Source organism: Petaurus breviceps, unplaced genomic scaffold (assembly GCF_028583685.1).
Source record: "Petaurus breviceps papuanus isolate PSGF00001 unplaced genomic scaffold, PetGlider_PUasm1.0 90779, whole genome shotgun sequence".
Lineage (NCBI taxonomy): Eukaryota > Metazoa > Chordata > Mammalia > Diprotodontia > Petauridae > Petaurus > Petaurus breviceps.
The window spans coordinates 9,028,635-9,044,834 of NW_027187344.1; the positions used below are offsets into that span (position 1 = coordinate 9,028,635).

General features: G+C 44.7%; 2 protein-coding genes across 5 annotated transcripts in view; one reads left to right on the top strand and one right to left on the bottom strand.

Annotated features, from left to right (window-relative positions):
- The window catches only part of PTGES (prostaglandin E synthase), a 78,445-nt gene that overhangs the window by 19,099 nt on the left and 43,146 nt on the right, over positions 1-16,200 (top strand). The window contains exon 3 of one of the 3 annotated variants that reach the window (XM_069069364.1): positions 420-1,693. The exons of the other annotated variants lie outside the window; for them this stretch is intronic. Coding sequence (XP_068925465.1) covers positions 420-666 — 247 coding nt within the window. The 3' untranslated portion in view covers positions 667-1,693. Of the gene's footprint in view, positions 1-419; positions 1,694-16,200 lie in introns of those variants that run through there. 3 annotated transcript variants of the gene reach the window in all.
- PRRX2 (paired related homeobox 2) overlaps positions 10,119-16,200 on the bottom strand; it is a 65,900-nt gene continuing 59,818 nt past the window's right edge. Inside the window, exons 2-5 of one of the 2 annotated variants that reach the window (XM_069069362.1) lie at positions 15,920-16,104; positions 15,287-15,465; positions 14,262-14,385; positions 10,119-13,794 (exon numbers count right to left, since the gene is read on the bottom strand). In XM_069069362.1, the coding sequence (XP_068925463.1) occupies positions 13,612-13,794; positions 14,262-14,385; positions 15,287-15,465; positions 15,920-16,104 (671 nt within the window). In that variant the 3' untranslated portion in view covers positions 10,119-13,611. The remainder of the gene's footprint in view (positions 13,795-14,261; positions 14,386-15,286; positions 15,466-15,919; positions 16,105-16,200) is intronic. The other variant, XM_069069363.1, reaches the window with a different exon arrangement.

Sequence of the window (16,200 nt, forward strand, 5' to 3'; positions counted from 1 at the left end):
GATTGAGTCTGAATTTGAACTCAGGTCTTCCTGGTTCAAGTTCAGCCGCTCTATTCACTGCACCACCTATTGAATCAAAATTCCTTGTTGGAGATATAAATCACTCTCCTCAGCTTTTTACCCCTCAGAGGGGAGAAGGGATCATCAAATTCTCAGGTCAGCCCCCTATAGTTCTCTATTCCATCATTCAACTTTTCACATACTATTCCCCTAACTAGATGCTAAGTCCCTGCAGGGGAGGGCCCATATGTTTACTTTTCGTGACCTGTGCAAATAAGAGGTGCTTAGAAACACACTAAGGACTGGAAGTAGAATAAGAGGACTTGGAGCAAATACATTTGATCTGCACGTGGCAGCCTCCCCTTCCAGCAATTGGAACATGATCTGCAACTGACCCTACTCTTCTCTTTCTATTCCAGAGCCCATCGGAATGACCTGGAGAACATCTTACCATTTCTGTTCTTGGGATCCATCTATTCCTTCCTGGAACCAGACCCCTTCATAGCCTGGCTTCACTTTTTCATCTTCTTTGTGGGGAGGATAATTCACACCATTGCCTACCTGGTGAAACTGAGACCTCCCATCCGCTCAGTGTCCTATACCATAGCTCAGTTCCCCTGTGTTTCCATGGCTCTGCAGATTCTTTGGGAGGTCATAAACACCTGATAACCAGCAGCCAACGATGGTGCCATCTCTCCACTGAGAGAAGGCAGCAAATGTAGATTTTCCAGGGTTCCATCTCATCCCCATATCCATCTCTCTCCTCTCACTTTGCTTCCCTACATGACTGAACCAGGTGTCTGGTTAGCCAGACACTTACAGAGCATGTATGTGTGCATGCTTGTATGTCTTTATATAATTCTGCATATGTACTAATATGTAGATGTTCTTTAATCCCACAGAGTCTAGTAAAATTGCTGCATATGGAAGGGACTGGTCAGAACCCAAATCCTCCCAAGTTTGCTGCAAAAGCACAATTTTAAAATTACTTGTCCTGTATACACCTCTTTCTTGTTCTTGTTCTCATTTGCTCTCTCTCTCTCTCTCTCTCTCTCTCTCTCTCTCTCTCTCTCTCTCTCTCTCTCTGTCTCTCTCTCTGTCTCTTTCTCTCTCTCCCCCTCTCCCTCTCCCTCTCTCTCCCTCCTTTTTTTCTCTCTCTTTCTCAGGTTTAAGTCCATTTGAGTTTTAAGACCCTGGAAAAGAAAATGCCTCTTTTTGTTAAATATTTTCAAAGCTGAAGTTTAATGAGACTAGGGCTATGGAAATAGTCCATGTTGGTGTGCCCCCAGCATAGGTTTACACTGTTTAGTAGGCTCTATCTTCTAGTGCACTGACTTTTCCCTAAGAGATCACTTCAGAGGAGGAAAGGGGTTGTCCTCTCTAGTGGTAATAAAACAGAACCACTAGTTAGGTGCATATTTAGAGATGAGTAATAGAATCCAACCTCTCTGAAAGGGAGAAGAGGGGACAGAGCTATAAACAACAGATACAAATTGGGGAAAAGTTGTAAAATAAGGTAAATAAAAGCTGACTCCTTGGTCTGGCATTGTTTTTGTGGTTTAGAGACCTAAGACTGGGGACCCAGATGTCACAATACCTTCTGGAAGTTCATTCCCAAGAAGCATACTTTTTTTTCTTGTTCTGTGAAGTGTTTATTATTGTTATTATTAAATTGCATTGTTTGAGAAGTTGACCCATTGCTTCTAAACCTCTTCGACTTTGTTTATCCATTCTGTCCACTTTTCCCCAAACCAGGTGTTCTCTGGTGGTCTTATTTGGTCATGCCCTGGACAGTGATGTTTAAAAAAATAGGGATTCCCAGTGAAGGCCAAACTCTGCACCCCCCCCCCCCAGCCCTGCAGATGTAGACCTTATTTTTTACTTGTAAGGTAAGTTATATAGGGGATTGCTTTTGGATATAGGGTGGATTAGATGACTACTGAAGTCCCTTACAGCTCTGAAATGCTGCGCTCTGGCATCATCCTGACCAGTGCTTGACAGGAACATTTAAAGATCTGAGATAGCCAGAGACTGAGGTCTTTAGCTATTGGCTGGTGATTCAAGGGGAAAAGGAAGTATCAGGTGCAGGGAGGAAGGAACAAGTATTTATTAAGTGTCTTTTTTCTGCCAGGCACTAAACTAAGTGCTTTACTCATCTTATACCATTTGAAGGGGTATGTATCTCCAGAAACTGACCCAGAACCAGGTAGGCTTCTGGCCAACAAAGTCTCTGTTGACCAGCCTTCATCTTGACACAATTACTCCCTTTTCTCCTGCTCCCCGTTTTGGAGTCACAAATCATATAGGGTAGAAATTGGAAAAACTGACCAAGAATCCTCTCCACAGCGTCCCTAGCCAGTGATCATTCATCATTTTTGAAGACCCCACTACGTCAGGAGACAGTTTACATAAAGTCTCTGTGACCTCTTTCCCTATTGCTCATGATTCTGTCTTTGGGGGCCAGGTAAACCAAATCCAATTCGTCTTACACAGAACAGCCTATGAAATATTTGAAGATAACTATTGTTTACCTCCTACCTTAGTATTCTCCCATTTAGGTATTTCCATTTTAGCCTGTGCTCAGGCCTCTACTGTCCTGGTCACTTTGTTTTGGATCTGTTCCAGCTTACTGTATCTTTAAGATGTGTCCCCCAGAGTTGAATGGTGTACTAAAATGTTGTTCTCATTGACACATTGCTAGGAACAGGCTTTTCTCATTGTTGCCTAGATCCCAGATTACACTTCTGTATAAATGAGCTGGCTCAATTTTCCCTGTTGTGGAGTCCATTTGAATGGGAATAGAGGTTGCAGTGGTGCAGAAGGCAACCTTCATCTTCCCTTCAGGAGTTAAAGAGAAGGTCTGATTCAGAAGCCTGAGGGAAGAAACTAGGTGTGTGGAAATGAGGGGGTTGCTAGGAAACCAGCACAGGTAGGATGTCATTACTCGGTCAAGGGGGACCCACCCAGGGGATCTTTCTGGAATGGAGCTGCTGAATGAATTCAAGCTTCTGGCTCTAAAACTGGCTTTGACTCACCTTTGGAGCCAGTTCCGGCCAGCAAGGATGCTGCAGCCTCTTGTGACTGCCCTAAGGCCCAGGCTTAAGTCGAGGGAAAGAGCAGACAAGTACCTTTGTTGGCTCTTCAGTGTGGTCTCAGAAGACAGGCTCATAGGATCATATATTTAGAGCTAAGTTGCTAAAGGTCACTGAGTCCAATACCATAATTTTCAGTGAGGAAATAGACCTAGAAAGATAATGACATGTGGTCACATAGGTTACTAATAGGATTCAAACTTATGTCCCCAGATTTCGAATACAGTGCTCCTGGACCTTGCTGGGTTTGGATAAATCATACAAAGGGATATGGGACTGCAATCTTGGAATTCCTAGTGACTGTTAATGTCAAGGAGTGAATCTGATTTCTGAGGTGAAGACCCAAGTCCCCTTTTTGCTCAGTCTCAGAGCTAACCTGGAAAGGATGGCAGTCCTGTTTAATCAAGGCTCTCTGTGAACAATAGGCCCTTGGTTTGGTCTCGGAGGGAGAGGCTGTTAGATTGAATTGGGAAATGTGGTATGAGAACTAGGGCTTCATTTAGGAGCAGGGCTGAATGAACAGTGACCTCAAGATGGCAGTATTGGTCAGTCACAGAGATGCTTGGCCGCACTAGTGAGCAGACTAGATTGCAGGGACTCTATCAGCCAGGGCTGGGTAGGCCCTTAGGAGTCTGGGGACAGTTCTCCTTTGCCATTCTTCAGGTGAAAGCATTTAGGGCTAGAAGGGGCCCTGAGATCCTTGCCCCCATTTACTGGTGCCGCCTTGGCCAAGAAGCAGGTTGGTATATTACAGTTTAGAGCTGAAATAGGATAACTTCCAGTAAAAACACAAGTGACAGAGTTTTGCCAGAAATTGGTGAACTCTGATGGGAAGTGAAAATAGAGAAACCATGGCCAGGTTTCTGCTGCCTTGGGAAATCTGTATGGCAATAAAAGTGTTGGACTGATCCCTCCCAGAATGGGTGGGGGAGGGCCTGTAAATTGTGTCTTGGTCCCATCATGCCGAAGGTTAGGAGTAGACAGTTTCTCAGCTTGACAGTAATGAACAATCTGTGTTGAACCTTGGCACAAAGCGTGAAATTGAGGATGTTGGTAAAATTTGTTTCTTAGTAATTCCTGTTGCCCTCCTAATTATCCTACCTCTCTTCCTAGTTACTTTTAACTAGTAGCATAGTTGTTACTTGCTATCAATCAGTCAAGTATTTATTAAGCACTCTCAATGTGTTGTACTAGATGACAGGGAAACAAGTACAAAGGTGAGACAGCCCTTGCCCTCCTAGAGCTTACATTCTAGGAGAGATGTGTGGCACAGCCCATATTAGGGAGCAATGGACAACAAAAGAGAGTCTTGTGAGTGGAGTTCTGTGGCATCTGTTTTTCATGCCCTTTCTAGAAGCAATGATAATATTTTATTATTGTCCAGGGCAAGAGGTCAAAAGTGGGTTGAGAAAATCAAGGAATGAATGAAAAGCATTTATTAAGCATATACTACATGCCAGACCTCTAGGTGTCACAGAATTGGGATTTGAGAGTTGGGGAGGACTTCAGCAGCCATTTACCTACCTGACCTCAGTAGCCACCCCTATCGGAAAGAAATCCCCACTATAGCATACTTGACAAGGCATTGTCTAACCTCTGTTTAAAGACCTCCAGGTATGGGGAATTCGCCACTTCTTGAAACTGTCTCTTACTTTTTAGACATCTTTCACTGTAAGGAAGTTTTTCCATGCTGTCCAGGCCCTGGCTGCATGGAACGAAGAAACATGGTCTTAGGGCCTGGGATCCTTTGGGTATAGAGGGCAGACCCTGTAATCTGGATAGCTTCATCCCAGGAAGATGCCCAAAATTGGATAAATTAACTCCCCGGGGATGAGGGAGGCAGGGCTGTTGGTAGTCTGGTCCTAGTCCGGAGAGACAGGGAGCAGCAGGACGGACAGGAATATGTACACATTGGCTAGATCCTGGTGTTCTGGTGGATGACTGCATGGCATGAAGCATGGTTTGGAACTAATGTAATGGTTTTCATGGCCCTAAGTAGAGTCCTTGAAGTAAGACACATAGCTTCCTTGGTGAAGATAGTGTGTCAACCAATGCAGAGAGCAGCCCCTCCATGCCTCAGTTTCATGAGCTGTTGAAGCTCAAGAAATAATTCATCTAGTGACCAGCCCCGGTGTTGAGCCTTTCTTAGCAAGAGGGTCACCAGGTCATGAAAAAATAGCAGAGCAGAAGTACAGTATTTCATTTTAAAAATGGATCCTTGAAAACTCTGAGGATTCCAAGGAATGACACTATAATAATGGAATGGTAGGCATTGGGGTTAATATTTGAGAATAGGGGAAAATAGATATTGTCCAGTATCCCTTCAGATGACCCCTTGCATAACTCAGTCATCAAATATTAAGCGTGTATCATCTCTCCACGGGGGATAGAAACTTAAGACATGGTCCTTGCCCTCAGTGAGATTCGGATGAGTTTATAATCTTGTTGGAGGGTCAACTAATGCTTGTAAGGCTGACCCTGACAGTGTTTTAAATGTTTCTTTTAGGACTAGGAGCAGAGGAAGTGGTAGATAGAGTAACTCTGTAGTCTTCCAGAGAATTCTAGAGTTGACCTGGAATAGCTACTAGGGATTGGGAGAAAATTCAGTTTCTAAAGTTCTTGATTTAGAATAAACTAGGTAATATAATCTTTCTAAACCTTAGTAGCAGGGTTGGTATGGCCTTCTGTCCTGGAACATCTGCTGGGGGGGGGGGGCAGGGTGTCTGAGAAGTTAGATTATTCAATTATACATTATCTAGTTTCCCCAATAATTGTTATTGAATTCTATTGCATTCCTTTCGCCACTGTTTCTTAGTAATGAATTTATCCATAATCTTATATTCATTTAGTACCATTTCTGAATTCTACATTTTTATTGACCTATTTTTCCATTTTTAAAAATCTAGTATTCAACAATTTCTATAATTACCATTTAATAGTTTAACTTGAAATATTGTAGGATGAGTACCTTTCATAAAGTTTTCATTGTTTCTCTTGATATTCTTGCTCATCAGTTAAAGCTCCGTATGAATTAGAGTTTTATAAATGCTAGTCAGTAACTCTGACATTGTAGGCAATTAAAATTAACTTGGGAAGTATTGAATTTTTTTTAACAGTGGCTCAGTCTAACCATTTGTACTTCCTTAATTTCTGTCAAAATAATATTGAAGTGTTTTGTTTTGTTTTATATATCTCTTGATTGTCTTAGTAAGTTTTTCCTTCTTTCCTAACCTTCTAAAAGCTCATCTCCCCTAGCAAAAATTAAAGTCATAATTAGACAATATCTGCATATTTCCCTTTTCCTGGAATCATTCTCTTAGGCTTGCTTAGGAACACTTAGGGGAGGCAAGCCTGTACGATCCTTCAGAACACCCCAGTTATCCATATCTGGGAACAGACTTATTTCGTTAGTACCACGTCCAAATAGTAAAAAACAAAAATGTCCATAGGTCACTCATTGTATTGAATCTTGGCCCAGTTGAGCTAATATTGCATCAGCAATCCAGATCTCTCTTGGAGTTTCAGACCCACATCTCTACCTGTCTTCAGAGTACAGCCATGTGGACGTTTCACCAACACCTCGAACTCAACGCATCCCAAGCTGGTGGTCTTCTTTCTTGTTAAGCATATCCTTCCTTCTGATTCTACCTTCTTTAACTTTGGCACTCTCATTTACAGAGTCTCCCATGTTTGCAACCTTCAGGTCATAGTTGACTCTTCACTTTCCTTCATCTTTCATATCCAATCGTTATTAAGTTTCATGAATTCCACCCTACAACCCATCCTTCATCCCATTGCCAGAATAACCTTTCATAAGAGAATAATGACATTTATTTTGTGCCTTAAAAATGACAGAGCACTTTTGCCTTATAATGGCCTTTGCATTGGTCTCTTTGCCACTGGATCCCTTCTTCTCTAATTCATCCTTTATACAGTTGACAAAATTATCTTTCTGCTGCTGAAAACTTAGTGGCTCCCTAATATTTGTAGGAAAAAATGAAACTCCTTAGCCTGACATTTAAGGTCCTTTTCTGTTGTATTGCAACCCAATCTGTTCACGTTATTCCCCTCATGACCATTGCACACTAGTCGAATCTCACTATTTGCTAGTCTCCAAACTTAACATGTCAACTCTCCATCTTTGTATCTTGGCATAAATGACTAGAATACCTAGAATACACTCCCTCCTCACCCCAGCCTATTATAGTTCGTATCTTATTTTAAGGTTCACTTCAGAGACATTTCCTCCCAGATGCCTCCTATGATTTCCTGCCTCAAAATTCCTAAAGCTTATTTTTTATTTCTTATTTTTCCAGTGTGCCTTTATATAGTAGACAATGTCCAAGCACTACAAAAAGATTTTCTTACCCTCTCTCCTTGGCTAGACTGGCCAGAAGAATACCTGAAGGCATGTGTGTATACAGAGTTCTGAGCTTGAAATTACTGGGGGGAGATAGCTAGCCAAGGAAGCTAGGAGGAGGACGAGAATGGAGCCTCCATGTTGGAAGCCCATGTGGTAGGGTGAGAGTAGTATCAGGCCATCAGAGATAGCAGCTGCTTGGCAAGTATCAAAACCAAGCTGGGTGGGTGACCATGTGGGAGGCATGCAATGAACATTGCAGCACTGGAGTTGGCTTGGGACACCCAGCTGGAGATGGACAGCTGTGCCAAGAGACTGACACACTGGGAGAGGACACCAGACTCCAGAAAAGCATGGCAGCCAACAGAAAACCATTAGATCCATGATGATATTAACTTGCGGTCTGGGGACCTGCAAGGAAGGTCTGGTCTATGGATAGATTTCAGGGCATGGTATGAGAAAATGATATCTTTATTTTTGTTACCCTTCGGTTTCCTTTATAATCCTATGTATTTTATACTTTCAAATATTTTATTCTGAGAAAAGGGTCATAGGTATCACCAGAGTGCCTATAATCCTGTCCCTATTCCATTAAGGACCAGTGATGTTCTGTCTTCTTAGAACTTAACATGGCCCACGAGCTTCCCCCTACCCTCTTCATTTTTTAAAGCCAGGAGGGCTATGAAGCTAAAACTGTGAAGTTGGTTAAGCATGCTCCCCACCTTCCCTCCCCTCCACACTCCAAACTTTGAAGGGTCTTAGAGAATCATAGAGTCAGAACTGGAAGGAGACTTAGAAGCAACTTGTCCAACTCTCTCATTTTATACATGAAGAAACAAAGCCTAGAGAGCTTAAATGCTTTGCCCAGGGTCACACAGATAGTAAGTCTCTGAGGCAGGATTTGAAACCCAGATTTCTTGACTCCAAGTCCAGAATTCAATTGACTGTGCTATATAGTGCCTTCTCATGATGCTTTATCCCTAATGTCAAGAAGGAAACCAATCATAGGATAAATTAATTTATGCCTTGGTGTGAATGAATGATGGGAATGTGTGACCCAGCCCCTTGTGTAACCCAAGGAAGGAAGTACTAATAGTGGCATTCCAGACAATACTGTTACACCTGGGGTAGGACATAGGACATTGCTTTTGGATGGGGGCCAGGATGCCCTCTAATCACAGCACATTTCCACTCTAATCCTTTTTGCTTTTCTCTATCTTGGTCAAATAACTCAGTGAAGGAGTTAGCCATCAGTGGTTAGCCAACATAAGGTTATATGCATGATGAATCTCTCTTCCTTTTCTCTGGAGAGTAAACCAGATTAGCTCTGTGTTTTAAGCAATGACTTCAAGGTATGTGTGCCTTTAAAAAAATTTTTCCCTCTCTTGTGTGTTAAGTAATAGATGTGAGGTGTGCTTGAGCTGGATGAAGCTGGATAATTTCTCATCAGGGAGGGACTTTTGACATCAGAACTCTGTGTGATGTTTTTTTGTGCCACTTCCCCCTTCCTTTGATTCCGCTCAGCCCACTGTCTATGATAGAAAAATGATGAGAATTCCAGGAGATATGTCTCAGTCATGGGATCATAGCGTGTGACCACAGGATCACTGGATTTCAAAATTAGAAAAGGTTTCAGAGATTGTTTAATCCAGCTGTTCTCAAACTTTTTGGTCTCAAGACCCTTTTGTACTCTTAAAAATTAGGTGGTTTGAAAGAGCTCTTATAAATATGGGTTATATCTATTGCTATTTGCCATATTAAAAATTAAAATATCAAATAATTTTGGTCTCATGGACCCCTTTTCTGGAGTCACTTTGAGAACCACGGGTTTAATCCAATATCCTTATTTTATATAATTTTATATAATAGCTTGAAAGAAGTGAAGAGAGTGAAGTGTCCAGCATTACACAGGTAGTGTCAGGATTCAGATCTAGATGCTCTGACTCCTAATCTTCCCGTTATCCTCCTCCCTCTTGGCCTAATAGGAATTTAAGCCTAAGAAGCATATCTCCCAAAGCTGTGAACCTTGGCCAGGAGAAGGGAGGCCAAGTCTCCTTATGCCTCCTCTGTGACTAGGACCGCTGGAGAACAGAGTTTATCCCTCCCCAGCCACTTCTCTACCTCCGCCCTCCTTTCTCTTTCACCAACTTGGGCTCTCCTTCTGGGGTGGTGGCCAACTTTTACAGTGGCCTGGCTTGGCTTCCAGGTCCCGGGAAGGGTGACAATCTTGGGGCATCTCTGAACTTCTCTTTTTCAGGATCATCATCTCTTAATAGGCAGAATCTGTCCCCCAGCCTGTAGACCTCTGTATGCAGCCAAATATGTACTTTTCATATTGCTTTGCCACAGCTGTGCCTTTTAAAAAAAAAAAAAGTTTGGGTTTTTTCTTTGTTTTTGTTGTTGTTGTTGTTTTTTTACAAAAGTTCCTTCGTATAAAAAAAATTGAAAGGGACATCTGAAAATCCCCATCAATCCTGCTTATGAGTAACCGAAACAGACAAAGGGAAGGGAGACAGGGTGAGGGGAAATAACTCCAGAGGAAAAATTTTGAATTCACTGCAACGCTCCGTGTGGGCAATTTGTATCTTGTCTCAGTGAAGCCTTTATCTCAAGTGACAGACGTTGAATAAGCTGCCAAAACATCACAGCAATTAAGGGCTACAATATCAAGAGCAAATGTTTTAATTCATTTTGTTTTTCTTTTTTAAAAAAGGGGGGCAGGGAGGAGAGAGAGAGAGGGATCCTTATTCTCTTCCTTTTGGGTTTCCAGAAAGGCATCTGTAAACTATTAAACTGGTTTATTTTCATTAGTGCACTCACGGCGGAAGTGACATTTATATCCTTGTGGTATGACTGAGAGAGCCAGGAGCTTTCCATGGGAATAGAGCCCCCACGGCTTTTTCCAAAGCTGACAGAGGTTCTCATGAATACAAGTTTCGTGTTCAGAGAGCATTCCAGGCCCTCACAAAACATGCCGATTCCATCTATCTAGCCCTTAGCAGTGCCAGAAAAGGCCTTTATTTTCTCCACCAAGAAAAAAAAGGAAAAGAAAAAAAAGGTAAAGCAAACATCCTTCTTTTGCCTGCACAACCCCTGCCTGCTGGGCGTCCCTAACTCAGAGACCTTAACCACTGACTGTCATACACCTGAGAAGGACCATAATCTATTAGTTTTTTTGTTCCCTTTGAGGAAAGGAGGTTTAAATATCAAGCCCCCTATTGATGTTCTGTTAGGCCACCTGCTGGCCAGCTGAAGTCAGTGCAGGCAGGTGCCAAAGCTGAGCTTGCTTTCCTTGGGTGGTTGGCCCCATCGTGGCATGGAGGTGGGCTTTCCCAGTCTCTGCAATTAGCCTTAGGGCAACCCTTCTTTAAGAGAGGCTGTGGGTCTCTACTCCTGCTACGACCCTCTCCGCTGGTGGCATGTTTGCGTGTAAGCTGTGATTAAGGTGCCAAGAGGCTGACGCCAAGGCCAGTGGCTCTTTAGCTCCCATATCCCTCTCCCACCCCAAAATTCTTGGGCAAAGCTAGAGCTCTTAAAATTTCCTTAGTATTCTTCAAGGTTTCTCTCTAATCCTTCTTTTCTTCCTTTAAGTTCTTCACTTCCCACTTCTTCCTATTCCAAGTATTCAGAGGTCTCTGGCTCCCCCATCCCTTAGGCAGAGGAAGGAAGCTTCTGATAAACTAATTTACAACCAGGTACTTGTTATTTAATGTGTGACCTCAGGGCTCCAGGGGTATTTGCACCTAAAGAAGAGCCGGGAGAGGGCCGTGTTTAACCCAAAGAGAGAGAAAAAGAACTAAAAGTGGGATTTCCGACACTGACCCCGAGATGTGGGGCTGGAACAGTGCTTTCTTGGAAAGGGTGTTATCCTCAGGGTCTCTTCCCAGTAGCTGCCTGCCTACTTTGTCCACTTTACCCAGGTGTAATTCTGTTCTCTGATCGAATTAATGGCTCTTAGGATATGTCAGACTTCTTAAGCAATATGGGACTCTGATGTCTCTTTTCTCTTTTACCTCTGTATAGTAAACCATATGAGTTCTGGACGTAATGTAGCAGCATCTATAGAGAAATAAATGTGTTTTATACAATTAAAAAAACAACAACACAAACCTCTGCTTTTGTGTGCAAGAACAGATGTGGGGTGGGACTGGGCTGGGTGGTCTCTCTAGGGCTGGTTGTCAGGGAGAGGTTGTTTGGGTTCAGAACCCCCATATGCAATTTTCTATGGCCCCCTACTGCCTTGGCTGGCAGGCAGAATTCCTACAGCTAATTTTTAGTCCCTTGTCTTTTTCCTGTCACCTCTTCTCTTTTCATTAACCATCTGGAGAGATCAGGATTTTTAGTCGATGCCCCTTGGATCCCACTCCATAGACTCCATCTATAATCTTAGACTGGCCTGTTTGTTCCAAGAGCTGACACTATCAAAAGGGGTTTTGCCAGAATTGTATACAGCATAGTTTCAATTCAGGTTTTTGAGGCAGTTCATTGAGATGCCTGCATGTGAAGGTCAAGAAGGTCTACGTTCCTGCAAGTGAGATTCTTTCAAATTACCCTGTTATATTTCCCCCACCCCCATCTGTCCCCCTGAGCCATCTGATATAGACTGAGCTTCCAGTCCCCTGGCCCAGGACTTAGTCCCAGAATCCTAAAGCATTCCCATTGGAAATCATCCCATTTTACAGATGGGGATACTGAAGCCCAGAAAGAAAGAGCCACTTAGCCAAAGTCATTCAAGTATTAAGTGGCAGAACCAGGGTTTGAACCAGACCTCGGAGTCCCCAGTTTATTGTTTTTTTTCTGCTACATCCCTAGAAGAAGGCCTGTTCTAGGCCCCGCTCCTATCTGATCCTTCTTCCTTCAAACCAACAGCTAAGAAGGGTTGTGGGGAGGCTGGAGGCCATAACAGGGAAGCAAAAAGAGGTTTCTGGGAATCAGAAAAATGTCCCTGCTGTTTCTGTGCCTCTCCTCCCCTCATAGCCATTGCTGGAATATTCAATTAGTGAAGGGTCATGTTGGTTAGCAGAAGGAAGAATGGCCCCACAACCTCCTGTATAATGCTGAGGAGTCTTCTAACCATCTTGAAGACTGGAGATATGGCAAAGAAGTGTGGGAGGGCAAAGGAGAAACACCAGCTGGCCCAGGTACACAGAAAGCATCTATGTTGATGAGCCTCCTGTATTCATAGAGGATCTCAGGTCTTAGAGCTAGAAGGCACCCTGGAATTATCTGTTCCAGGTTTGACCCCCAGAAGGGGAAGTGGTGGTCCAGCCAGGAAGGTTGTGACCAGGGTTCAGGGCAACCTGGCCATTGTTTCCAAGCACCAGGCTCCTTTTGCCCTGTAACTTGGCCTCTGACATCCTTTCCTTAGAGAGTCTACCTGGAACCCTAAGGAGAGCTCCTCTAGGAAAAAGGGATGGAGGGAGTCTGGGTCAATCTCTTTCTGACCTCCCCCCTTCACCCCATCCCCAACTAGGTACTTTTATACTAGGATGCACATATTGTTTAAGGCCCAAACCATTGAGCTGGATTCCACTACTTGTTCAGTGAAAAGAGGAAGACTTCAGTCTCTGTACAGATCAAGGTATGCCACTGGCATAATGATGTCACAGAAAGACTAGTTTATGCTGACTGCTGCCCTAAGGGCTGCTGGTACATATGATGCCAGAATCTCATCTGACTTTCGGAATCAAAATGGATTTTGAACAACATCAGCTGGTGCCAGTTCATATTCTGCATCTCCAATGAAAATTCTTTGGTTCTGTTTGTAGTTTTTTTCTTTTTTCCCCATGCCTTTTAAGAACTCAAGCTCTGATTTTCAAACAAAAACTCTGTTCATGCAGGTCTCCCTTCTCCTTCCTGGACTGACAGCATCAGATGCTCATGAGTGAGGATAACTGAGACAGAGTGTGGAGGGAGGGGCTGGGGCTGGCCTCTGCTGTCCTCCGAAGCCAAATGGGAGAAGGAGAATGGGTTGGAGAGGGTGTCCTTGGATGTCTCTGTAGGCTCCTTTCTGTTGGGGGCAGGAACAGCCATCCTTGTACTATGGGTAGGAAAGGGGGGGGGGTTCATTTTCCTTCCCTCTCCCCCTTTTTTCTTTTTTTCTTTTAAAAAATATTTTTCTTTTTTTTTTCTTTCTCTCTTTCTTCAAAAGAATTATTTTTAAGAAAAAGGTAGCTTAGTCCTGGTTGAGGGCTGCTGGGAATCATTCAGTTCACTGTGGGCACCTGGTTCTGATGCAGGCTGAACTCTTTGGCTTTGAGGCGGAGGCTGGCGATGCTGTTGGCCATGTTGACCCCCTGAGTGGGAGTGGCTGTCCCCCCGGGGCTGTAGGATGGCACCGTGCTGGGGTGAGGGAAGGAGGAGACATAAGATCAATGAATCACTCACAGCCTTGGCCCAACCACTTCCTGACTCTCCGATGAGTTCCCATTCTTGTTCTCTTCTCTCTGTTCACCTTCCTACCTTGGCTTTCTCTTTAAATCAGATGGGATCTCAGATCTGCTCCTTCCCTTTCAGAAGTGCCAGGAGCTTGGCAGGGCTTGGGGAGGAGTTAGAAGCACCTTGTAGTGTGGGGGTTGGGTAACCTTTGAAGTCTTAGAAATATGGAATTTCAGAGCTGGAGGGGATTCTAGAGTTCATCTCTGATAGTTAAGACCCCCCAGAAAAACTTTAGTTCCCCACTTCCCCTGCCATCTCAAGTAAGAATAAGGAAGGAGGAGGAGGTGGTGTGAGGGGAGCCCTGACCAGACAGTCTAACTCCCTGCTCTCCCCATGTCCCACTTCCTCTCTTCCCTTCTTCCCCTTCACACCGGCAAGCCCATCTCGATGTTCTGTACAGGCGTGGAGCTGCCCCCGCAACTGGCTCTGGAGCCCCCATCAGCCGGTGCATCTCTGGCAGGAGGGTGTGAGTGCCCAGAGCTGCCAGCAGCTGAGCTGAAATTGAGATTAGAGAGTGATCAGAACCCATGGGCTGGGGTGTCCAGAGCAGGCCCTTCCCTATGCAGTTGGCCTGATGAGCCATTTGGAATCCCCCTGACTCCCCTTCTTAGTTCCCTTTCTGTCCTAGAAGACACTACAGTTTTCTAGGCTTTCCTGATATTCATTTAGAAATCCCCTTTCCAAAATAGATCCCCTAAAAGCCATCTGATAAATCCCTTACTCTCTCCTTCCCTCCATCCCCCTTTGTCTCTCCTATTCTCTTCCTCTCCCTTTCCCCTTCATTTATCCCATTCCCTCTCTCCTTTCCTCTATGATGCCTTACGTCCCTCTTTCTCTCTTTCATTTTCTCTCCTTTTTTCCTTTCCTTCTCTCTTTCCTCTGTCCTTCCTCCTTCCCCTTTCCCTCTCTTCTTTTTCCTCTCCCTCTCTCATTCTCTCCTTTTACATTTCCCTCTTTTTTCTTTCCCTCTGCCTGTCTCTCATTCTCCACTTCCTTCTCCCTCTCCCTCCTTCTCCCTTTGTTTTTCTATCTCTCTCTCTCCTTCCTTTTCCTCTCCTTATCTCTCTCCCTTTTCCTTTTCTCCCAGTCCTTCTTCACCCTTTCCTACCTAGTTGTGCCTGAGCTAACCTGTTCTGGGGCAGGGGTTTCCCACCGATTTAGATTTTGGGATACCCAAGTTCAAAGGAGTCTTTAATTTCTCTGTTTCTGTGCCTCCCCAAAGAATAAAATAAAATCTGTCTTGAGTTCTCTATTTTGGCGGTGCTTTCTTCCCCCCTTTTTCCCCAGACTTTGAGAGGACTTGTTTCTCCTTTTGCGCTCTAGCTGCCCCCCAGCCTGAAGTCCCTGGAAGGCGGGGTGGGGAGAGGACAGGCTCAGAGTGTCAGGGGAGTCTCACCTGTAGGGGGATGTGGTTGTCCAGGACAGATAGTCTGGACTCAGGGCTGTCGGCCTGGGTGCCATCGGTTGCTCAATGGCTGCTTCCTGGCTATAAGACTTGAGGACCGAGGCTGATCTGTTGGCCAGCATGGCTCTCTCATTTCGTCGGAACTTTGCCCTTCGGTTCTGGAACCATACCTGGGCAGAGACCAGGAGGCACACAGTGAGGGGGTGCCAGGTTGAGGGTTGTGGGGCATGTTGGGAAGGGAGGAGGCTGTCTATGAGTCTGGGCATTCCAGGCTCTTCTTGAAGGGTCACAGCCAGCCAGAAGGAATGCTCAGCAAGATCATTAAGATGAACTTAGCTGGGAGTAAAAGAATCCCCAATGCTCTAATGGGGACTGTGGGGCATGGGGCCAGGAGGCCTTTCCAGAGGCCACAAGAAAGTCAGCACCTTCCCTCCCAGTGTCCATTCCAATCACAGGACCTTAGAAGAGACCTTGGAGATCATCTAATCTGGCCCCTTTATGAAGTGAAGATGAAGACACAGGCCTAGTGGGGTCTACAGCCCCCAAGGAATGGAGCTTACACTTCTCCCAGCAGCCTATGCTGCCTCTTACATGGAGCAGGCTCTCGGTCCCCTGGGCTCTCACCTGCACCCGGGCCTCACTCAGGTTGACCCTGCGAGCCAGCTCCTCTCGGACAAAGGCATCGGGATAGTGTGTCCTCTCGAACACCCTCTCCAGGGCTTGCAGCTGGCTGCTGTTGAAGGTGGTTCGGTTTCTGCGCTGCTTCTTCTTCCTCTTAGCAACCCCTCTGCTGGGGCTAAGGCACTCACCTGGAGTCACAGGGAGAGAGAGAGAGAGAGAGAGAGAGAGAGAGAGAGAGAGAGAGAGAGAGAGAGAGAGAGAGAGAGAGAGAGAGAGAGAGAGAG